The sequence below is a fragment of the Eulemur rufifrons genome, chromosome 29, assembly GCF_041146395.1.
Source record: "Eulemur rufifrons isolate Redbay chromosome 29, OSU_ERuf_1, whole genome shotgun sequence".
NCBI classification, from domain to species: domain Eukaryota; kingdom Metazoa; phylum Chordata; class Mammalia; order Primates; family Lemuridae; genus Eulemur; species Eulemur rufifrons.
The window spans coordinates 16,759,460-16,785,411 of record NC_091011.1 but is presented as its reverse complement, the minus strand read 5'-3'; the positions used below and the strand labels follow the sequence as shown (position 1 = coordinate 16,785,411).

General features: G+C 39.6%; 1 gene segment (V, D, J or C); it reads right to left on the bottom strand.

Moving 5' to 3' along the window:
• The window catches only part of LOC138376900 (T-cell receptor gamma chain C region DFL12-like), a 50,519-nt gene that overhangs the window by 11,975 nt on the left and 12,592 nt on the right, over positions 1 to 25,952 (bottom strand). Inside the window, 1 exon segment of the C gene segment in view lies at positions 9,148 to 9,156. Within this exon segment, the coding sequence occupies positions 9,148 to 9,156 (9 nt within the window).

Here is a 25,952-nt window from a genome sequence, read left to right as displayed (position 1 = left end):
TGTCCAAATGACTCATCATTCCATAGAAATACCCTAAGAATTATATTTTAAGTATTTAATAAATACATATTCAATATGAATTTTATGATTTTTTGGGGGGGAGAGATGCAATTTCAGTGCTATAATTAGAAGCAGAAGCATTGTGTTCATTCATAAGTAGTAATACAAATTTGAGCTGTTACTAATTAAATAGTCAGTTAAAGAAGCTACTTAAAAGATCAGGCTACAGAAGAGGAAACAGAATTTATAAACACCTGACTTAATGTTTCTAAATATCACATAATGGTCCAGACCATGCACTCTGGAATAGACCAAGTCTCAGCTAGATGCCAAACTTTGCAACAGTAACAAGTCATGTGTCTAAGAAAGTACCTGAACTTCTCTAAGCCTCAGTTTCCTCATCTGTGAAATGGGAATAGGAGGGTCTCCTGTATAAGGCTATTGAGGAATGAGATAAGGCACTGAAACTATTTAGCATGGTGTCTGACTCTCAGTATCAGCTAATATAAATTCTCTCTTTAAGGGGATAATATTGAGCCATTTCATCAAACACAATATATAGCTGTTATAAGCAATTTTATAAGCAGTAACTGCTACACAAAGGACATGAGCTGATGAACCCAAGACTTCCTGGTTCTCTGGCAGCCACAGGCCAAAGAACACAGGCAAGGCCCAATGAAAGCAGGATCTAGAACACTTATTCACTAGACTGGCAGCTTGTGAGTATTAGGATTGTGTCTTATTAGCCAAGACATCCAAGACAAAACTGGTTTTTATCTCCAGCATCCAAGACAAAAACTATTTTCATTAAACGTTTGCTGAGAGAATGAATGAACAAATGAAGATATAAAGGTTTGAGGATTCCTTTCATTGACCATGAAGCTGAAATGGCTCATTGAACTTGCAAATTCTTTTAAACTGGGCCATCTCCAGACAATACAACAAGAGTCACCCTAGCATGAATTTCGACTAATCTCAGCCTACCCTCTAAGAATCTAGAGCAATAAGAAGTGCACGTATTGACATTCTATGTTAACTTACTAGAAGAACTAATTTTTTTGCACTGTTGCTAGGAATGAGATCAAAACTGATAATATAGGTTTTGCAGGTTATCAGGAGAAAGCAGCATTATGTTATATCTCAAACTAGAGAGAAGAGATAATTATCAAAATTCCATTTTGATATCTCTCACTTAGAAGACCTACAAAAAAAGTATCTTAGATCAATAACTTAGACAAGTGGTTTACAGATGTGGTCCTCAAAACATTTTAATTTCTAGCCTGAGTCTACCCTTTGTGTGTGTGTGTGTGTGTGTGTGTGTGTGTGTATTCTAAAAGTATAATTTCAGTCTGCTTATACACAGGAAAGGGAAGAAATCATTTACAAAACCGTTTTGTTTCCATACCCAGTAGTCTGTACCTGCAAAATTGCTGTTTGTATACTGAGGCCAAAAATGTGGTAGAATCAGAAAAGATGATTATCTAAAAATCATATATCAGGTTTTCATTACTAGGGTAAAAATAGAGAAAAAAGTTACTTACCAGGGGGAATTACTATGAGCTTAGTCCCCTCTGCAAATACCTTGATCCAGCCTTCCGTGTCACAGTAGTCACTGCTTCTACAAAAATCCCAGCCTTCTCCTAATCTTCACGACGTGACTCCCTGTTCAACAACTTTGTACTGGCAATTTGATCTTCTGGGCTTCTTTGGAAGTTCTTGAATACAGGTTTTGTGACATCTGACAGTTTGTAATTTTTACTTGTACATTGACCTCATAAGTTGCCTGTTTTCCACTAAGGCAGTAGTTCTTGAAAAGCACCAACAGAAAATGGAAAGGGTAAGAGCAGGAAAAGCAGAGAGCAAGCCCAGCTGGTCAACCTACTGCTTTTCTAAATTACCAGGCAAAGTATTCATAGAGTTAAGTCTTTTTTTAGATTTCCAGGTGTTCCATTGTGTTGAAACTGCACAGAGATCACACACAATGAAAGCCCCTTCTGTTATAAACGCAAGGGCTTCTGTGTTAGCAATTTGGGAGTACATTTTTGAAAGGAGGAAGCACTTTGGTAACTGAAAATGCAGCTGTGTCAACACAGTTGAGAAATGTGAATAAAGGTCTCCATTTTCAAAAAGCCACTTTTACCATTTGGCGACCAGGGCAATGCCAAGTGAGAAAATATGTTCTGTGATGAATCATTATTTCTCCTGGAATAACAGAGGAAATTTGTAGAATTTTATCTCCCACGAAATAATAGCTTCCTTATTTAAACTATATCATGGGAAAAAGTCTAGTGTTCTGATATGTTGAAAGAAAACCCTCTCGGAGACTGTTCAGCAATCTTATGCCTGAGTCAGCCGAAGGCTTCCCTGAGTACACATGAGGGGTCTGGTTGCAAAGATTGAGGACAGGGCCTGATAACTCCCTGTCCACTCCAGATCCACCCTGTTCCAGCCTAAATCCCATGAGCAGGCACAGTCTCTGCCCCCAAGATGAAGGTATGACAAGTGGTCACAGTGGGCAACTGTCCATCCGCAGCAGCTCACAGCCCCCAACCCAACTGGAGAGGACAACAGGGCTGGATGAAAATTATGTTTGGAAAAGGCGTGTTTTGACTGAGAATTCAAAGTAATTACTACATCGAGTTGTCAATTACTCGTTGCCCTTGTTGTAGATGGAATAATGCTGAGTCCCTTTTTGTTCTCTGTTTTTCCTTATTCCAAGATCGGGAGTTGTCTGCATTTCAAGAGCCATAAAGAATTTAAGTAACAAAATGCAAAACAGTAAGTAATAAATTATAAAATATTCTATTAAATTTACTAGAAAATGCAAAAACTATATGAAGAAAACGGAATTCAGTTTTATTAAAGGCATAAAATAAAACCTGAATAAGTAGAGAGACATACTCATGAAGAAAAAAACTACTGTCATAAAGAGAACAATACCTGCTAAAGTCATACATAGATTTAGTTAAATTCCAACTAGAATTGCTACAAAAGTTTGTTTTTTGTTCTAGGGTGTGAAGATTAACAATGAGCTAAATAATTTGACTTTAAATTCCATAAGGATGGATAAATATGAGATAATTAAAAAATATTTTTTGTAAAGTAGTACAATAAATAGACATTTGGCATAGTAGATTTTAGTACTCATTACAAAGTACTGACATAAGGTGATAATGATGTAAGAATAATGAAACAGATGAAGTAGAAATCCTCCAGAAAATGTTTCAAGTATATGTTAAATATGACGCAATATTTTTAAGTTATAGGTAAATGATAGAATATTCAAAAACTGGCATTAGGACTATGATTATCTTTTGGAAAAATAAAAATATCATTCTTCTCATAAAATAGGATCCAGGTAGATTTATTTATTTTTATTAATTAATTAATTTTTTTTTTTTTTGAGACAGAATCTCACTCTGTTGCCCAGGCTAGAGTGCCATGATGTCAGCCTAGCTCACAGCAACCTCAGACTCCTGGGCTTAAACAATCCTCCTGCCTCAGCCTCCCAAGTAGCTGGGACTACAGGCATGTGCCACCAGGCCTGGCTAATTTTCTATATATATTTTAGCTGTCCATATAATTTCTTTCTATTTTTAGTAGAGACGGGGTCTCGCTCTTGCTAAGGCTGGTCTTGAACTCCTGACCTCAAGCAATCCTCCCACCTTGGCCTCCCAGAGTGCTAGGATTACAGGCGTGAGCCACCACACCCGGCCTAATTAATTTATTTTTATTATTATTTTTTTATTTCAGCATATTATGGGGGTACAAATGATAGATATTTAGGTTACATATATTACATTTCCCCCCCCCCAAGTCAGAGTAGATTTAAATTAAAATTACAAAGCTACATGTGGCTAGAAAGAACATGTAGGAGAATAATTGTATCCTCTGGATAGAAGAGCGTAGATGGGAGAATATGAGCACATTAATTCATAAGAAGTAAAAATGTGGACAATTTTTCTTTTTATGATATTTTCAAATAATCATTTTGAAAGAAGAGACAATGAAGGATTTAGGGAGGAAAGTGACATGACCGGCCCTGTGCTTTAGGAAGATAACTGGATGAGCAGAAGGAAGGGGCAGCTCAGGGGCGGGGTTCCAGTGACGATGACAGGTTTCACAGGTGGCCACAAGCCAGGAAGAGGCAACGGAGGACCTGTGTTGTTGCAGTGATGACGGAGATGGACAGAGTGGCTGGAGCAATAAACATAACAGGTTATTTATTAGACGCCTTAAAAGAGTCTCATGAAATTAATCAGATTACCACCTCAGGAGGTTGGGAGTGAAGGAAAAAGAAAACACTTTAAAATCAGAAAGATCAGGTTGAGATTCTAGTTCTTCCACTCCTGGTGATGTGTCCTCGAGGGCCTCGGTTTCCTCATCTTTAAGATGGTGGTGATTACACCTGTTTCTCAGGACTTTTGTAACATATATAGAATAGAGTCTAGGGCACAGTATATACTCAAAAATGGTATTTAATTTTCTCTTATCATTGATGCAAAATTTCAGACACAGAAAAATTCACTTCCTAAGGAAAAATAGAAACATCTTAGTCTTGTGTACAAAGATTTTCTTCTGGCCAGGCGCGGTGGCTCACGCCTGTAATCCTAGCACTCTGGGAGGCCGAGGCGGGTGGATCGCTCAAGGTCAGGAGTTCGAGACCAGCCTGAGCAAGAGTGAGACCCCCGTCTCTACTAAAAATAGAAAGAAATTATATGGACAACTAAAAATATATATATACAAAAAATTAGCCGGGCATGGTGGCGCGTGCCTGTAGTCCCAGCTACTCGGGAGGCTGAGGCAGTAGGATCGCTTAAGCCCAGGAGTTTGAGGTTGCTGTGAGCTAGACTGACACCACGGCACTCACTCTAGCCCGGGCAACAGAGTGAGACTCTGTCTCAAAAAAAAAAAATAAGAAATTAGCTGGACAACTAAAAATATATAGAAAAAATTAGCCGGGTATGGTGGCACATGCCTGTAGTCCCAGCTACTCGGGAGGCTGAGGCAGGAGGATCGCTTAAGCCCAGGAGTTTGAGGTTGCTGTGAGCTAGGCTGACGCCGCGGCACTCACTCTAGCCCGGGCAACAAAGCAAGACTCCGTCTCAAAAAAAAAAAAAAAAAGATTTTCTTCTAAGCCTGTGTTATGTAAAACGCAAACCCCACTCCCCATGTCCTGAGATGACCAACTGAGGCAACTTACATCCTATTTCGAACAAGATGATACATGAATAAATAAATATATAAATAGCAAGCAAGTCAAGAGAGGTAAAGCACAAGTTTGGACTGCATTGCTTGAAGTTTTACATTACTTTTTCAAGTTTGACAATAACTTTCACAGTGAACAAAAATTGTTAGATGATCAAAAGACATAAAGACATATCTCATTTTTTATTTCAGAGTTTGGTTGCTGTCATACATCAAACTAATAATTTGCATAATGTTTTCACACTGGTTTATCTTCCAGAACTTTTATGGTTTTCAATTAAATATGTTACATGAGTAAGTTAAGAGACTTCCAATAAGAAAAATGGGCTGACTACTGTTTGAAACAAAACAAACTTATTATATGACACGTACAAGAGATAAAAAATCACATACTGACTTAATCTATGAACCATTAGCTTTTGCGATTTCATATGTGTGTCAGCACGTGGGTGATATCAGATGTGTTAGTATATAGTACAATGGATCTTTTGAAAGTATGGGGTCTACTTGTTTGTAAAAGCTCAAGCAGATTCAGCCCTTCAGCAATTTTGCCATCTGTCTTCATTCTGAGCTTGATGATCTTCTAGTCTTTTAGGGCTTCTTTTGTTCTAAACAAAAGTATTTTACATGCCCTATGTATATCAGAGATATTTCCCAATTGATACAGCCACAGGCAACTATGCCTGGTGAAGCACTTGATTCTTTTTTGCAAACAAGAAATGTTTGTCTGTTATGAACAGGTGCACATAAAAGGCACTTGTGTATGAAAGAATCTCTCTTGGCAAATTAACACTCTCCCTCAGCTCCAAATCTCCCTTTCCCTTCTTCCTGCTCCAAGATGGCAATCCATGGTCCTAAGCTCTCTGGTAGAGAGAGGAAAGAAAATTCATGAATAAGCTCAGGGTCTACCATAAATCAGGCATCATCCACACAGTTAACTCTTTCAGCTTTACCTACAAATGGTTATTACCATGAAAAGTCATATAGAGACACAGAATTAGAGCATTCAAACTGAGCTGGCATTTGAGTTCAAATTTGCAAGATCCCAGACCTGTTCCTTCAACTACTTTCCACTAGGTGGGTGGAGTTAGAAAGGTGTGTGAGGCAGGGACTCAGTTCTCAGGTCTGTTCCAGATCCGTATAATACAGAGGATCTGTGTCTTGAATGGCTGCATATATGATGTTGGCTGTTACTTTCTGAGAAACATAGGCAATATTGAACTAAATACAAAGTAGATTAAATGATTGATGTGCATATTATAAAAAGCAATGGGCAGTCAATGCAAGCACCTAGCAAAATAACCTGTGAGAACTGGGTCTACTGTAATCTGAATATCCAATTAAATTCCACAAGTTAGCTTCTTTTCATTGGTTTGTGAGTGACACTAGGATATTAAACCATCCCATTGGAACATTTGGGCCATGCACTTCACAATTATGATTGGGAGGTTATTGCTGTCATGTCTTGCCTATTTCCCTGCACATGTCAGGGGGAACATGAAGTGTTCCTAAACCCGCAGTAAGTTAGAGAGGAGTGGGAGTTCTCTGCCTTGGATCCATAGCGTTTGGGTTGGGAGCTTTGTCTTGACAGCCAACTCCAGTCTCAGGCAGGGCCACACAGGGTTGGGCCTGGTTTGTGCTGTATTTTCTGGCAGGAGAAACCACAGTTTTCAGGGGTCCTGTCACCTTCTTTCAGATCTCCTACCACAGGAAACTCAGGAATACTTAGGTCTTCTCATCTTTTTTTCTCTCATTACCAGAGCAAGCAAAAAATCATGGAAGGTCAAGAAAACATGATCTGCTTCCAAAATCCCCTTGCCATTGTGTTAAATGCCACAGCACACCATTGCCATTTACTGCAACAAGTCTGGGGAGAAAAGTAAATTATGTCTTTTAATCTCTAATGTCTAGAGTCAGAGATTAGAGTGAAGAAGTAGAACTGGAATTTAGAATTTTTTTGGCTACTTATTAGACATTCAGAAATAGAAGTATTTAGCTATAATGTAATGGTATAGATACTGTTATTACTGCTGTTATTATTTTAAAGGCATGGTTGCTAAGAACTTGGACAGGAAAAGGTCCTGGGTCGCTCTCACAAGGCAGACAGGAGGTCCGGGCTCCCAAATTTGAGCCATGTGCACAGCATCCATTTAGGATGGGCTCAGGTTTCAGAGTGAAAAGTATGAAGTTGGAACCTTGATTCAGCAGGTCCTTCTCAAACTGGCAAAGAATGTGCAAATCTAGTCACAAAGAAGCCAGTCTTCACCTCGCACATACCCGTATGTTTGATGTGTATACTAAGGAAACTGTTCCGATTGTCAGGGATTTCAGAACTGACAGAAACCTCAGGATTAAAGGGCGGTAAGTAGCCACGAGAAGACAACACGGAGGTGGATGGAGCGTGGAGTCCATCCCTGCTGAGCTGTACCCTTCTCAGCGGTGTGGCAGCCACAGACGTGGCCTATGTCAGACTTGACTGCCGCCTGGGGATTTCACTGAGGAAGACAAGCCGTGGTTTTCACAGCTCCCTTTTGAAAAAAAAAAAAAAAATGTGATTTTGCTAATAAAAGAAGTTCAACACTGACCACAGGAGGGGCAGGAAGAGGTGTTGGACTGAGATTCTGAAATGCAGAGGTGTAGTCCTACCTCTGTGGTTGACTAGCTTGGGACAAGTCACCTGCCATCTCTGGGCCCAGTTCCTCCTGAGAAGTGGGGGCATTGGGCTCAATATGACCCAAGGACCCTCCGTGTTCCAGCAGGCTGTGGACCTATGAATAAGAGCCTTAAAGAGTCCGTTGTGGTTGGACGAGTATGAAAACAGTTGCAGGGTAGTAAAAGGAAGGTTTTCTCACAGGTCTCTTCTGACTCTGTGACACGGTTAGATCCCAGCAGGCACACTGGTAGGTGGCTCCATCTGACTTGTCAACATTATTAATTATCAGGTAAAAGATATCATTATCTTTCTCATGTGTCTCCAAGCAGGAATTGGGCATATCTTGCTTATAATTCTTGGTGGAGCCATAAAGGATTCTTCTCATGGGTTCCCCTTCTTTGTGCTGGTACCAGTGCACAACAGCGTTCTCCAGCGGAACCCCAGACAGCTTGCAGCTCGTGTGAGCTGCTCTGTCTGGATTGCGGGGAAAGGAGAGTTGATCCGGAGATATTCTCATTTTGGTGTCTCCATCTGAAAAGCAAGGAAGACAGATCAGAGGTACTAAAATAGTTGACTATGGACACAAAAATAGTGAAACGACAAGACAGGAGTAAAGCCAACCTACAAACCCAAGCCAACGACCCAAGTAAAACCCATAGGGTTAATATTGCTGGTGGCTAATTGGAATAAACACCAAAAGGGAACACAGATTAGAGCCAAAAACTTAGTGCCAGCCCTTTCTCTGTGGGGTCAGGGATGGGGAGAGGACAGGTTTGTTTTATAACCAGTGGAGTCCTTCACACTGATATGTGTTGCGGTGTTATTTATCTTGTTCCTGGTGTAAAGGATCTATCAGATTCCAAGGAGCCTCATCAAAACCTCTGTGTTATAATAATTCAATGTTAACTTCCTCCTTGGAGAAATTGCCTCCCATTTTCCTTTAAGTGTTACTTCAAATACACTTATCCTTGCTACTTTTTGACTCCCTGGGTTATGTATTTTTTGCCATATTGTGTAAGAACTATGGGTAGCTATGCATGGCTATCATGAGTATTGTAAGTACCCTTATTGTATAGAGTAACAAATGAGGTAATAATTCCACAACTTTTGAAACAGTAGGTATGTTTTATAGATCAGTTAGTTTGCCCCAAGTTCATAGTCTGATAAATGTTAACCATTAGTGGAGTTATTGTTTTAGACACTGTGACATTATACCCTGTTGTGAATGAAACAAAATTTTGGAGGAGAAATATCTTTTGGTTTGTTATCCTCCATGCTTTTCTCATTCCTAATTCCTAGTTTTTCACAATTAAAACTACACTTTACAGCTGTTTGGAGGACAGTGTAAGACACAATTTTTACAAAAGAGTTTCTAAGAATCATGATTTCAGCTGTGATGGCTCAGTGAAGTGATTTCTTCAGGACATTGGTCTGGGCAAGGACTTCTTGAGTAATACCCCCAAAGCACAGGCAACCAAAGCAGAACTGGACAAATGGCACCACATCAAGCTGAAAAGCTTCTGCACAGCAAAGGAAACAATCAACACAGTATAGAAACAACCCACAGGATGGGAGAAAATATTTTCAAATTACCCAGCTGACAGGGGTTTAAAATGAGAATATATAAGGAGTTCCAACAACTTGATTAGAAAAAAACAAATAATCCGACCATAAAATGGGCAAAGGATCTGAATACACGTTTCTCTTTATTTATTTATTTATTTGTATTCCCACATATTATGGGGGTACAAATGTTTAGGTTACATATATTGCCTTTGCCCCACCGGAGTCAGAGCTTCAAGAGTGCCCATCCCCCAGATGGTGTGAACCGCACCCATTAGGTGTGAATATACCCAGCCCTTCTTCCCCCCTCCCACCTGCCCGACACCTGATGAATGTTAGTTACTACTATATGTGCACATAAGTGTTGATCAGTTAATAGCAATTTGATGGTGAGTACATGTGGTGCTTGTTTTTCCATTCTTGTGATACTTAGTAGAATGGGCTCCAGCTTTATCCAGGATAATACAAGAGGTGCTAGGTCACCATTGCTTTTTATGGCTCAGTGCAACTCCATGTTATACATATACCACATTTTATTAATCCACTCATGTACTGATGCGCACTTGGCTTGTTTCCACATCTTTGCAATTGTGAATTGTGCTGCTATAAACATTCTAGTGTGGATGTCTTTTTTATAAAATGCATTTTTTTCCCTTTGGGTAGATGCCCAGTAATGGGATTGCTGGATCAAATGCTAGTTTTACTTTTAGCTCTTTGAGGTATCTCCATTTTACTTTCCATAGAGGTTGTACTAGTTTGCAGTCCCACCAGCAGTTGAATACACATTTCTCAACAGAAGACATACAAATGGCCAACAGGTATATGAAAAGATATGGAAAAATGCTTGACATGATTAGTCATCAGAGAAATGCAAATCAAAACTGCAATGAGATATTATCTCACCGCAGCTGTTTTAAATGGCTTTTATCAAAAGTACAGGCAATAACAAACGCTGGCAAGGATGTGGATAAAGAGGAACCCTCTTACACTGTTGGTAGGAATGTAAATTAGCACAAACACTATGGAGAATAGTATAGTGCTTCTCAAAAACACTGAAAATAAAACTACTGTGTGACCCAGTAATCCTACAGCTGGGTATATATTCAAAGAGGGAAATTCAGTATGTCGAAAAGATATCTGCACTCCTATGTGTATTGCAGCACTAGTCTCAATAACCAAGATATGGAATCAACCTAAGTGTCCATCAACGGGTGAATGGATAAAAAAATTATGGTACATATATACAATGAAATATTGTATAGCCACAAAAAAGAATGAAATTCTGCCATTTATAACCACATGGATGAAAATAGAGAACAGTATATTAAGCAAAATAAGCCAAGCACAGAAAGACAAATCTTGGTGTTCTCACTCATATGTCGGAGCTAAATATTAAAAACAATGGATGTCATGGAGACAGAGAGAACAACGATGCTTACCAGAGGCTGGGAAGGGTAATGGGAAGGGGGGTGGGGATAAAGTGGGGATGATTAATGGGTGCAAAAATATAGTTAGATAGATAGAATGAACAATATTTGACAGCACAACGAAGTGACCATAATCAACAATAAGTTATGGTATACTTTAAAATAATTAAAAGAGTGGAATTGGAATGTTCCTAACACAAAGAAATGGTAAATGCCTGAGGTGATGGATACCCCAATGACCCTGATTTGATTAATTCACATTGTATACCTTTGTCAAAACATCACATGTACCCCATAAAGATCTACAACTGTTAATGTACTCATAATAATTGAACACTTTTTAAAAAGAAAATTAATTCTTATGAACATCTGATATGCAAAGTGGAAGCAAAAGATAATTTTTTCCTCTGACATACAGACTGAAATGATTGAAGAGCAAGCCTCAATGCCAGAGGGAGGAGATCATGCTCTTAGCATTGACATGCTCTGGTCTGCCAGGCTGTGTCTCCTAAGAGAAGCGGGAAAGTGAGGATGCCGGTGCCTAGAAGGGCTGAGCTCATGTCAGGGAAAGAAGTGCTGGGTGAGGGTGGTTCTGAGATAGCATAGCCTTCCCCATAATGTGCAGAGTGGGCAGGTCTGGAACAGCTGTCCCTCTCAGGCCCCAGTGTCCCAGGAGTACCCAGCAGATCTGGTGACAGGGTGCTGATTAGGGAACAGCTCTTCCTACAAATGTTGGGGTGTGGGTGAGAGGTGACAGTGACAATTCACTTCATTTTCCCTCCCCTCCCTCTGTTCGCTCCTTTTTCATTTTTCAGTAGCAACATTGCCCTAGTGTTATGAGGACAGGTATTTTGTGCTCAGTGCAAAAATTATTCCTCCTGTGGATTGGCTGAAGATCTAAAATTCAAGGTAATGAAAGAACTGTATTTTTTAGTAAATGAAATAAATACTGAAAATTTGTGCTGATTTTATACACATTTTATAAGTTAAAGTAAATGTACACATATATGGACCATGGAGTATTGTTTTTTAATTAATTGTGAGGTTGCCATCTATTTCAGCCTCAGAGAGACCAAATATCAACTCAGTATTTCTCTGCAGAAATTAGAGAGGACACTAGACAAACCATCCTATGGAAATGGGGTCGGCTTGCCCTTGTCCTGGACTGTGGAGCTCATCTCTTGAATAGCCTGGCACTGAGACCAAGCCCTGCTCCACAGACTGTGAAGTACACAGAGGAGACCTGGAGGTCTTGTGAAACGAGATCCTGACTCAGCAGGCCCAGACTGAGGCTTGATTTTCTACATTTCTAATAAGTTCCTAAGTGAAGTAGATGCTGCTGGTTCACAAACCAAACTTGGAGTACCAAGGACTTAGAGTATTATACTAAATAATTTTCTTTTCAAATTTGCAACAATAATTCATGTAACCAATATAATACTTCAATTTATTGGGCACTAGGCTTGCTCCAAGCACTCACAAGAACTTTGTATGTATTATTTAGTTTACTCTTCTCAACAGTTTGTTTGGGTAAATATTACCATGTTTTCCACTTTAAAATTAGGAAAATGAATCAGAGATATGCTAACTAATCTATCCAAAGTTGCACGGCTAATATGGGGAGGATAGATGTGTAACAAAGGGTCACTGAAAGAACATTGAGAAATTGTGAAACATTAAATAAAAATAAATGTCACTCATCAGTATATTACTCTAGAGCAGTGATTGGCAAACACTTTCTGTAAAGGGCCAAATAGTAAGTATTTTAAGTTTTGTGGGTCTCCGTTGCAACTATAATTATCTTTTGTATCTGCAGGGCATTCATTCCAGAACCCCCTGTGGATACCAAAATCCGCAATGCTCAAGTTTATCATATAAAATAGTGTAGTGTTTACACCTTTGCACATTATCCCTGTACTTTAAATCATCTCTAGATTATTTATAATACCTAGTACAATGTAAATGCTATGTAAATAGTTGCTATATTATATTTGTATTATTTTTATTGTTGTTTTTCCAAATATTTTCAATCCACACTTGGTTGAATCAGCAGATGTGGGACCCACGGATATGAAAGGCCACCTGTACTCGACTTGGCCATTGGAGTGCAAGAGCAGCTATATATAATAGGTAAACAAATGGACAAGGTTGTATTTCAATAAAACTTCATTTACAGCACTGGAGGCTGCTTGGAATGGACATAATTTTCTGATTCTCTGCTCCATCCTTTTCACTATTACCATAAAGGTTAACGTAGTTTTGTTTTGTTTTTTTCTCAGACCCATAGAGAAGTAATATGATTAGGTGGAAAAGTATAAATATATAACAATTTTAAGTCTGCCTTATATATTGTTGTATTATGTATTGTAATGTAAATAATTTCATAATTAAATGCCTAAATCTATAAAATATTGAATCTATTATGTATACATATCTTTGAAAGTAATAGAAGATTTTCATTACAATGTATAAAATCCATGAAAGTACCAAGGAAGAAATTAAAATCACCTATTCTTTCAGAGACATCCACTCTTTAAACTTTGGAGAATTTTTCATTTTGTTCTTTTGTCAATATATACATATGTGTATTTGTGAACTTACTATATAAACCAATTCTGTGTTCAACATTCTCCTTGATAGTATTGGTGATTATTTCCAATCTTACTTGTAATTCTTCAAAAAAAAAAAAAAACACCATTGTGTTTAATTGCTACATAGTATTTCATCACTTTAAAGCCACATAGATAAGACGTCCCTTTCCCTCCTGTTCCTCTTGTGAGTGTATCCCTAAGTTTTCATCCCAATAAATCTCCCAGGGGTCTGTTGAAATGTCAAAGTGGTTTCATCTTCTAGTCACTGTAGTCGGACTCAACACTGCTCTTTCCAGGTTTAAATGAAATAATCCATGTAAAGTAATTAGTACAGATATTGTGAAAAGCTTAATTCCATCTTTTCATTCACATTTTTCTGGAAAGGATTTGTGCTTTCAGATTCTTTATGTTTCTTTAGTAGCCTTACGTTTGCTTCTATGCACACATTAGGTGAAAGGTGAGGGCTGTTGAGACTCAGGGTGCTCGGGTCATTCCCACAGTGGCCCACTGGGAATCACGATGCATAGGACATGGGACTCGTGCTTCTGAGTCTGCTCCTGGGAAGGGGCTCACCTGTCAGGGAGCCTCCTGGTGTTCCCTCACTTGGCTTTCAATAGCATCTCTGCCCTTAAGAGCACAACTTGATCCTTAGAAGGGAGAAACGGAGAACGAATGTGTTACAGTTCTATCAGGGCATGTAGGTAAACTGCATGTGTGGCAATTACGTAATGAGATATCCATATTACTAGAGGTACCAATATGAGGAACACTTTCTAAAGTAAGGATTTTTCCTCATTAATTTCTGTCTTGTTTGAAAGTGAACTACAAGGAGAAGAGATTTTACAGTTTTACATTTTACATTTTTTTTCACCATTCTTGGAAAGTTCCCAACCACCCAACTATTAAATACAGAATAAACACAAAATAATTGTTAATAATTATTTTTCTTTTATTTATTAATATTTGTGATGGATATTATAGTTATTTCCTCTATAGATGCAGAGAGCATATATTATCTTTCTTCCTAACCATCTGATTTTGTTGTACTCAGGATTTTTGTTTTTCTTTGCAGAACCCTAGAGAGGTCTTCAAAGCAGCATATTCACCATGCAGAGATCACCTACTGTGCTCAGGGGCTCTGTTCCCATGGAACAGTGCTTGTTTTGTCCCAGCATTGAGCCTGAGTATGGAGTGAGCTGCATCCGCCTCCCCTAGGACATAGGATTTATGCTTTGGTCTCTCATATACCCCAAATAGCTATTTGTTAACTTACAGATCTAGTGTTCCTAGATTTCTTCAGGATGGCCTCAGGATGCTAATAAAAGGCATGCAATTATTATGTTTGGCAGATCATTCTAACTTTGAAGACCTCCAATGCTCATGAGCAAAATGGGAAAATGATAACAAGAAATATCTATGTAATATGTACACCCCTCTCCTGATGTATACCACTTCCTGCCTTCGTTCTGAACCATTTAGTTACTGGAAATCTCTGTATAGTGTCTGTACAGTGAATAAACAGACAGATGGATTTTGCTCTAAGCTATCCACACTGTATTTTCAGAGTTCCCGGATAGTCTAATGGAGTAGGAAATAATGTGAAATTGTCCTTAATTTGGGCCATAATTGATGATATCACGTGGGGCACACTGAGAGAGTGTAATCCAAGATGTCTTCCTGCACAATTGCGGAAGTGCTGCGAGGAGGGCAGGCTCAGGCTGGGTGCTGTGGTTGCCCATACTGAGAAGGATGTGGGTGGGCACAGACTTGGAGATGGTTCTTGTGTAGGTTATCTTGACAACCCTAACACTGTGTGCACCCGTCCAGTAGGCACAGTAGTATATGGCCTCATCTTCTTTCTTTAAGGAATTTATCCTCAAGGTTGAGGTGGAAGTTTGAGAATCTTTACTTGCCTCAATTTTGCTGGACTTCCTATCTCGAGAAGAGGTTGTCGAGGTGACATATTTTATGTGTTCTAAACCTTGGTTTGGTTTTTGCCGGTACCAGTGTATGGGTAGACTGTCAAAGCCTGGGATGGCTGCCTTACAAGATATGTAAGCACTCTTATCTGTTGCTGCAGAAACAGATATTTTAGGTTGCTCAAACTTCCCAAGTCCAACTGCAAACAAAGAAGAGAAATTCCTGTGAACAAATGATTTGTGAAGAGGCAGCAATAAAGAATGACTTCAGTGCCTCTTGGGGACTGAAATGACCGGGGAGCTACTCACAAGCCCAGAAGAAGGAGAAGATAACTGCTTTCCGCAGTGGCATCCTGTCTGCCAGTCTGGCTCTCCAGGCAGAAGATGAGAAAGTGGGGATCCTGTTAGCTGGAGGTCTCAGGTCTGTGGCGGCAGGGTGGGACTGTTCTGGTGTCTCAGAGTAAGTGGTGGGTCAGGTGGTTCCCTGGGATTCTTCATGAACTGCGATAGTTATGAGAAGTTGTAGGGTTTCCTGCACCCCATGAGTGCAGGGCAGATTGGTTAACTATCTGGAAGAAAATCTCTGGTATGAATGTGTACATCTGGGGTGGGGCAAGGATGGTTCTCTTACCCACTGACACATTCCCCTGTGATTCCATACTGTAGAAATATTGCCTTGGAAATATTAAAACATACCTGCTGTGTTCTGTCCCTGTGACTATCTTTCTGTAATTTCTGTTGATTCATGATAGAAATAGGAATCAGGTGTTTCTTTCTCTGTTACTCACCGTTTGGTCTGATGCCTGAAAGGCTGATAGAGAGCTCTCCACTGAAGATCTGAACACAGGGCATCTCTCTATAAATATGAGGCTCTTTGAGCACTAGATGGGACAACAATGGGAAGAAGGTGGCTCGAGTCTTTCCACAAACTCATCTATGCATTCTCGTCTGAAAAGGTCCTGTGTTCTCAGATTCTTGGTGTTTTCCTCAGGTCTTGCTATATTTGTTAGCTTGTATTAAAACTTTAAGTAACCAGTAAGGCCTTATGTAGGCTCAAGAAATCAACCGTGGCTCACACTGAGGGAATATGATGGTCAGGAATTATATAGATAGGATGTGAATCACAAAATATACAGTGCATCAAACGCAGGAGGAGAAAGGCTGACAGATGGTGTGATAGTGTCTGATTCCATCCAGGGTCAGCCTTTCCTGGGACCCTCTTTATTTCTTTCAATGGCCTCCCTGGGTCTTTAGAAGAGGGAATTATGAGGATGAATATATTGGAAATTGTCAAATAAATAAGACAACATGTATGGCACAAGTGCAAGGTGATATCTATATTCTTCCACGGGATGCCCACTGTGCCCTACAATAAGAAAAACAGATGGATTAAAGGGTATTCTTCATTTCTTTTGCAATTATTTCAGAGATGGCATCATAAAACAATAGAATTTTTATTACTTCATATTTCAAAAAACAAATTGATAATTTATTCATATTTCTCTAATACCACTAATAATACTTGCATCAAGGAATGTTCCACAAAGGTTAGTTCTGTCTTCTCCATGAACAATATACAGCACTTCTTTTATCCTCCTATGATGGAAGGGTACAAATTCAGAAGCCAGATTACCTGAGTCCAACCCTACTCTGCCAGGAACCAGGTGTGTGACCTGGACAAGTGACTGAGACAGGTAATATCTCACTTACCTCATGAGTCAAATGCATCTCCTGATAATAACAGAACAGACCTCAGAGATTGTGAGGGCGAAAGGAGCTAATATATGCAAAGAATTGAGAACACTAATAGAGAACTCTCTCGTACACAAAATTATTAGCTGCTCTTCTCTTGGTCCATTTGCTCTTTCACAGGCAAAACCAAGATTATCCACAATATGCTGGATTTATTTAACAGCCTTGATGCCCCAGGGTTCTGTTCTGATGACACCCCTGAATTTGAAGTGAGAAACCATTTTTATTCCGCACACCCAAAAAAAAGACACTTGCTCTGCCCTAAATTCACCTCAAAGATTCTGTTTGTTATAAAACTGTGTGACCTATAAATTTTCACAGTGGTCTCATGATTCAGTTAACCAAAAAAAGTAAAAAAACCATGATCTTCTTGTCTTGGACCAATCACTTTAACTTTCTCAGCTTTAATTTCTTTATCTGTAAAGTGGGCAAATAATAGTTCTATTGCAGGGGTGTGTAATATTATATGTGGGATTTCTGGTACACAATTGTTCCCTCCCCCAGCCTGAGCCATTCAGTTAGTGGACATCTCTGGGTGGTGATGTGAACGGGCGCTGAGCCTATGTCCGTTTGTTTCCAGACAAAACCTGAATTCATTAGGAAGTGGTACTAAATGGAGATTTGGGAATAGTATGACCAGGAATGCTCCCTGCTTAAAGTAGGGCCTACTGCATGAGGATTGACCCAAGACGGCTTCCTGGAAAGCTCAGGAAGTGCTTCAGAGAAAAGGCTGAGGCCGGGAGCCCAGCTAGAAGTTCGTTGAGTTTGCTCCTGTGGAAAGGATGTGGTTGGGCAGAGATCCAAGAGAGACTGTTGTGTGGGACATTTTGGCACCTCTAGTGCTATGGGTCCCAAGGAGCACAGTCGTAAATGGCCACATCCACTTACTACTTTTTCCATCAAGTTTATGGAAAGGAATGAAATCAACATTTGAAAACTTTTTCTTGCCACAAGTTTATTGTTTTTCTCACCTAAGCAGACTCTAGCTAGGGTTTTTATTGAAGAGACATATGTCAGATGTTCCATAATTTGATTTGATTTCTGCCCATACCAGTGTATAATTATATTTACAAAGTCTTTAGCAGACACCATGCACAGTATGTGGGCTTTCTTATCTGTTGTTCCTGAAATTAATATTTTTGGCTGCTTCAAATTTAACTTTCAAGCCCATCTGCAAAAAAAAAAAAAAAGGGAAATTCCCACAACATATGATATAGAAAGAGGAAATTAGAAAAAAAATCTCTTTCATCTCTGATCTATGTTGAAATAATTGAGGAGCAATTTACAAGCCCAGAGGGAGAAAAATATGAATACTCCTAAGCTGTGACATCCTCTTGCGTGCCAAACCATGTCCCCAGGAGAAGGCGAGAAAGTGAGGTTCCTGGTTGCTGGAGGACCCAGGTCAGTGGCTGGAGGACAAGGCAGGACATGGTGTGAGAGGAGGAAGTGTGAGGTCGGGTGGTCCTCTGGGGTCTTCATGGCTTGCTGCAGAGCTGAGCAGTTCCCACGAGTGCTGAGCTGACTGGGGCATAGCGTTCATGATCTGCACAGGAACGTGTCTGTGGGACAGGGTGGAGGCAGTTCTGAAATTGACTTAATTCTGTTTCAATGTTACCTGTTCCCTCCTTAATTTTTAGACCGTAACTACATTGCTCCAGAGATATGAGTGTATGGATTCTGTATCCAACATAAAAATTGATCCCTCTGTTAATTTGTTTGGGATTTAGGACTGGAGAGTATGGAATACGGACAATGTTTTACCATTAAAAAAAAAGGCAGACTGAAGTTTTACATTGACATTATTCATAGTTCATTTTAAAACCCATGGACATTTCTATTTGAGATATACAATGGAGTATTTTGTTTTATAATTAATTGGGATGTCACCATGCAGATTACAACTCAGAGAAATCAAATTTTGATTATAATCTGGGTGCCCCTCAAGAGGAGACTTGACTGAAATTGCTAGAAGGACTAGCAGACACAGCAATTTGTGAGACCAGTTTCTACTCACCCTGGACTTTGGGACTATCTCAGGAATACTATATCACAGAGAGGAGTAATGTTAGATAATGTTCATTTTTACATGTTGTAATAAGTTTTTACAATCAATATTATACCTCATATCTATTGAGGACTTGGTAATATTGTTCTAAATGTTTTCTTGGTATTATTTCATTTCCATTTCTCACCACTCTTGAAAGTCAGTGGTATTATTATCTCCCTGTGACAGACAAGAACAGTGTGGCAAAGGTGACTTACCCTAAATCACAAACCTGGTATATGTGGGAGCTTGGATAAATAACAGGTGCTCACTGAAGAAAACCTGAGTAAACATGTTAAGAAATGATGAAAATCAAAGCCATTATCATTTACATTTAAGCATTTTCTCCACATATTTATAGATAATATTTTTGCATCATTATACAATTAAAAAAAATTTTTAAATGTGCTTTACATTTACAGTTTCATATTCTGTCCTTTAACTGTTAATATTCTGTTCACTTTATATTTGTAAATATATCAGGTCCTTCAAAAGCTCATGTGACTATCAGTATTAATGGCCTGTGACAATAAGCACCCTCCTAGACTACTTACCTCATCTAGCATCAACTGAGTTACTTAAAATCATTGTGTCTCGGTTTCTACATCTGTAGTTGCCTAAACACCTTTCAGAAATGTAAGAAAGTTACGTTATCACATAAGAATGATAATGAACATTAAGTATAGATAAGAGTACTTGGCATATAAAAACCCTTTCTGTTGTTTTCAAGTTATATTTTCATTATTGCTAAAAAGACAAAATTACTTTGCTAAATAAGGTTTTAGTTATAAAATTATTGTAATCCTTTTTTTTGAAAATGTGTGAAATCAGTGAAATTATAAAGAAGAAATAACCCATCCATCCTAACATGACAAAAAGCTACCTTAAAACTCCAGTATGTCTTTTTGTTTCTTCATATAGACATTTACATATTTGAGAGTTAATGTATCCTTATTCATACTTTATGTGTTTTTTGATATTTGATTGTAAATATTTTCACTTTGATTAATAAACCTTCAAAAAGATCATTTTTAAGGCTTCATATATTATATCATTTGAATGCCACATAAATTATTTGCCTCTTTCCTTTCCTCATTGACTTTGTCACTATTTTTTCTAGGGATCATATTGAAAAAAGCTGATATAACATTTATGTCCTGAGATCTGTTTCACCTTATTACTAAGATACACTGTTCTTCAGTGCATTACATGAGAAAATCCATGCAAAGAACTTAGCAAAGATATTTTGAGAAGATTAATCCACATTTTCCATGCATTACTCTTAGAAAAGGCTCATCTTCTCACATTTGTTGTGTTTTAATTTGTGCTGATTTCTAATTTGCTTGTATAAAAAATACAGTGGACCAGACACATTATGTTTAGCCTTTCTAGGACAATGGTTCTCCCACTAAAAATGTCTGATTACAAAGAGTGTAGATCAGGGTGTGAAACAAAGAAATACGAAACCACTAGAGGCAGGAGAAGAAGGGCTAATGTCTAATTCCATCTCTTATGTCTGCCTAGTCTGTGAATTCCTCCTTTTTTTCCTTCCAATGCATCTCAAAATTAAACAATAGATCATGGATCCATGAAATAGGGATTAGAGAGAATGACTGTGTTGATGTTATTTTGGGAATGTTTAATTAAGTTGGAAACTGAACAAAGAGATATCTACATTCTTCCAGAAGCCTACTGCAAACACTATTATTAGACATAGAAAATAAGGAGTTTATATTGTTTTATGTTGAAAAGTCAATTGGTAATTTATTGGTGTTTTATTGATTTTGTGAAGACACATAATCACTCAAATCCCGGGCACGTGTTTCAGCATACGGTAATAATTTGTGTTAGTTAATGTTCCATGATAGTTCCGTCTCCTCTATGGGGATAGAACAAGGTGTTGCTCCTTTTATCCTCCTGTGATTAAGAAGCAGTTTAATGTAATACTAAAGAGGAGTCAGATTACCTGGGTCCCTGGGTGGTCCTAACACATCCCAGCTGGGTGACTTGGACAGCTGCCTGAACCACTTAGTTTATGAGTCAGATATGCATGATGAGAATCACAGAGCAGTCCTTACCTGATAGGTAGTGTGGGTTAAAGGAGCTAATATATGCAAAGAATTAAGAACCTATAGAGAATTTATACACATGTGCGCACACATACACACACACCCCACACACAATGTTGGCACTTCTTGTGTTGGGAGGTCCTCTCCCTTTTTTGTAGGCAAAACCAAGGGTTGTTTCAATATGGTGGGTTTATCTAATGGCCCTGGTGGTTCAGAGCTCTATTCTCATGACATCGTGCTCACAGAATCCACTTCCCCCCACCTCCTGGAAGAAGGGCACTTGCCCCATCCCTAATTTATGCCAGCTATCCTAGCATTCACTTAAAAAAATTGCAATTCAGCCAAGGATGGTGGCTCATGCCTATAATCCCAACACTTTTGGAAACCAAGGAGCATGGATCACTTGAGATCCAGAGTTCAAAATCAGCCTGGGCAACATAGTGAGACCTCAGCTTAACAAAAAAAAAAAAATTAATAATAATAATAAATAAGAAAAGTTATTCAGGCATGGTGGCACATATCTGTAGTCCCAGCTACTCGGGAGGATGAGCCCAGGAGTTAAAGGTTGCAGTGAGTGATGATCGTACCACTGCACTCCTGCACAACTCCAGCCTGGGTGACAGAGCAAGACCCTGTCTCTAAAAAGAAAGAAAGAAAGAAAGAATAATAAAAAAAGAATTTTTAAGTTCTTTGGGGTGATCTCACAGACCAGTTCAAGAAGCGTGACTCCTTATCATTTGCTGATCCTTATGCTCCAATTCTCTAAGCTTTAATTTCTTTAGCTGTGAAATGAATCAGTGATAGTTACATTGCAGAGAGTTTGTCTTATCTTGACTATATGTGTCAAGGATGCCACTCAATGATTCCCTTTGTCAGCCTGCACCTTGCTAATCACTGGAAGTCTCTGGATGGTGATATGATAGATGGTGCCACAGCCTGTGTCCTCCCAGTCCCCAGACAGGACTGTAACTCATAGGGAAATAGTGTCCAATAAAGATTCTGAAGCATAATTTGTTGGGTCAGCTGGGAGCTAACATGTAAACATAATCAGTGATGGCTTCCTGGAAAGCCCAGCAAGAGCCACAGAGAAGGCGAGCCTGAGGCTGGGAGCCCAGCTGGGGAGCTGGTTGTGGTTGCCACTGTTGGGAAGGATGTGGTGGCCACAGAGCCCAGGAGGGGATCTTGTGTGGGCAGTCTCAACAGGTCTAGCACTGTGGGTACCACCCAGCGCAGTAGTAAATGGCCATATCTTCTTTCTGTACGGAATTGATGGTAAGGATTGAAGTGGAATTTTGAGGATACTTTTTTGCCACAACTTTGTTCTTCCTCCCTGCTGAGGAAACTTGAACTGAGGCTTTTGTAGAGCTCACTTGGATCAGATGCTTCAAAGTCTGATTCGGTTTCTGCTGGTACCAGTGAACAACCTCAGTTTCGAAATATACAGTCGATATCTTGCAATGTATGTTAATATTTTTCGTTACTTCTGTGGAAATGGATATATGGGACTGCTCCACTTTTGATAATCCAAGTCCAACTGTAAGTAAAAGAGGAGAATTTCCAGTGAGCATCTGAGAATGTAGGAAGGAAACATTGAGGAATTACTTTGGTCACTCATCTAGACTGACATGGTTGGACAGTGACTCACGAGCCCAGAAGGAGAAGAAGGTGAAGGCTTCCAGGAGTGGCATCCTGTCCACCAGGCTGTATCCTCAGAGAGAAAGCAGGAAAATGGGGGCCTGGTGACTATACACCTCAGGTCTGGGGCAAGAGGGTATGGCCTGAACTGAAGAGAGGGAAGGAAGTGGTGGGTTCCTTGGGCCTTTTAGCGCTGGCTACAGACTCAGCAACGCCTGCCCTGAGTATCTGCAGATGGGGCGTTCGCCTCAGTAGCTCTTTGCATGAATGTGAGTGCGCCATGGAGGTGCCTTCATTTCTATGGAAATAGAAAGGGTTTCTACTTGCCTAGGAACTATGTTATAAATGCCTTTTTTTCTTGTGTAATATTTTTAAATATTGCATGTTTAATACACATTAACTTTTATAATACCAAATATTTAATGAGCATTTTCTACTTGTAAGAATTTCTTTCCTAAATGCTTATTACTTTTTAATCTTCAGGACAATCACATCATATATGTACTTGTAACCTTTATTTTATAGATGAGGGTAACGAGGCACGGAGGGGTCAGGTGGCTCACTGAAGGTCACTCAGCTCACAGGTAGAACAGACTGGTAAAGAAACACACATTAAAGAAATTCAGAGAAACAGGGTAAAGATAAAAATAAAAATAGCCATGATCACACTACTAAGACCCACCACTATTATCATTATGGTAAGTTAACTTCTAGATTCTTCTTTGTAGATACATGGCTATTAATGTGATTCCATGGACTATAACTATTTTTATATGTATAGGGTTTTGTATTTTTATTCTTTCAGTTCACCTTACATTCTGAGCCGCTTCCCATGTCCCGGAAGCATTTTTAATGTCTGCACCTACTAACTGACCGTCTTTTTTACCTAGGAGCTGCCTGACCCTGTGGAAACTTCTTAATCTCTTTGTGCTTCATATTCCTCATCTTAAAATGGATGCAATAGTAATACTTACATACAAAGTTTCTGGAAATGAAAAATTAAACATACCTACTATGTTCCCAATAAATATTAATTTTCAGTAATTATTAGATATTATTACTGCTACTCCATTTTTGAAATTTAATTTCCCCCTACTTCCAACCATTTAATTCTGCCCCCCACCCCACCCCAGCTTTCATTGTTAAAATGCTTTGGTGACCATTTTGAAGTAGTAACCTGGTAAAGTCAAGAGAAACCAGTCAAATATTATCATATATCACTTTCACACATTAGAGAGCTTCTCTTTGCCTCCATCCTCTCTTCAGCTAAGCTTCTTCACTTCCATTTTATCATGTCCATATGGTTTCCTCTGAGATCTCTGGGTGTGTCAAAGCTCTTTTAACCTTGGACAGTGGTTGTCCCTGACACTTATGTCCAGCTCTGTCACGTGCCGTGTGGGACAAATGTGAACTCGGACTGGCTTGGATCCCCCAGAGGAGAAAGAGGAGAAAGCAGCTGGCTCAGATGGCTGGATTTTCCTCCTGTGGTGGCTGCCCTGTTTTCCCTTTTTTCTCATAAATAGCATTTCTGAGGTGCTCAACACTGGGGAGTTGAGTGTCGAGGAGGTAGAGGGCAGCAGACCAGAAGGCCAGTGTGTCTTCCCTGCACAGGAGTACGTCCTGGGAATGGGGAGGAGGAGGGTGGGTGCCAAGTACTGTATGTAGCCTGAGCTAGTCTGTGGGCGTTAGCTTGGCTTGGGGCCCTGGGTTCTGCCACCGCTAGGGCAGCCACAGCCACGCTGGGACTCACTAGGTCCCCTGTGCCATTGTTGCTGCCAGTTCCTTCCAAACCCTGCAGCTCTAGCAGCCCTGTGTGTGGGGGCGGGGGCGGGGGGTGCGGGGTGGCCTTTGTGGGGAGTGTGTCTGATGGCTGGAGCCCACACTATCTACCTGTCTACCTGGAAGAAAGGCTGAGGAAATGCATCAGGCATTTTTCTTCTTCATAGAGGGAGTTGAATTCATTCTTTCTTCAAGACGAATTAGGTGGGAAATTTCCTAAACATAGGACAGGGTTGCTAGGAGGCAAAAAGAAAGACAGATGACCACTTCAGAAACATAATTTTTCTTTATTAATTATTTCAAATAAAAGAAGTGAACAAACACAGAATTTATCTTTTACTCATTTGTAAACACTGCCAAGTATTTTAGTTTTTATTTTATATACTTCTCCATACTATTAATAGCTCACATTAATTGAGGATATTGTATGTGGCAGACATTGCTACAGACACTGCTACAGACACTTTTGTCCATTATCTACGAAGTTCTTATTATGGTTTCCATTTTACTGATGGGAAAATTGAGGCTTTGACAGAGCAGGCATTTTGTTCAAGCATGCGTTTTGTTCTGACAGGAGTAAGTGGCAGAATAGTAATTTGTATCAGAGGATCTGACTCTAGAACCCATGTTCTTAACAAGACACTTTATTTCTTCCATATATGTATTCCCTTTGTTTCAAGGCTCTCTGATGCATGCTCCAGGATTTATTATAGGAAATGCTCTATATGTGCTTTCTCAGTGATGATTCCAAAGATTCATTTATCCCAGCAAACATTTGGCAGGGATCCACCACAGGCAAGGCATCATGCAGGTCTGGGAATGTCACAGAAGCCAGAAATGGAGGTTTCTCATTATGTGACAGTTCTATTCTAGCACTTACATTCTTCTTGATTCATTTGGTGCAACACCTGGAACTCGGAGTAACATGCTCATGACCAGAACTGTCCACCCTTCATTGCAATTCCCTTATTACTCAGTGCCTGTCATCTATACTTCCTGGAAATCTCAGGACAAAGGAATGAGGGTCCCTGATTCACTCTGACTGTTCTCTACAATTCTCAGACAGAAACTAACCCTGATCAGGAGGAAATCAGGACGATTGGAATTTGGAGCATGAAGCTGGCATCATGTGGGCACAGCCGGTGGCTGTCTGCTTCCCTTTCCTGTCACTTCTAGGACTGAGGTGCCTTTCAGGGAACACAGGGTAGGGCCCAGGCTGAAGCTGGGAGACAGGGATGAAGCTGCTTATGTGGGAAGAATTTGAGTCCAGAACTGAAGAGGGATTCTTGGCTCCTCTACTACTATGAACCCA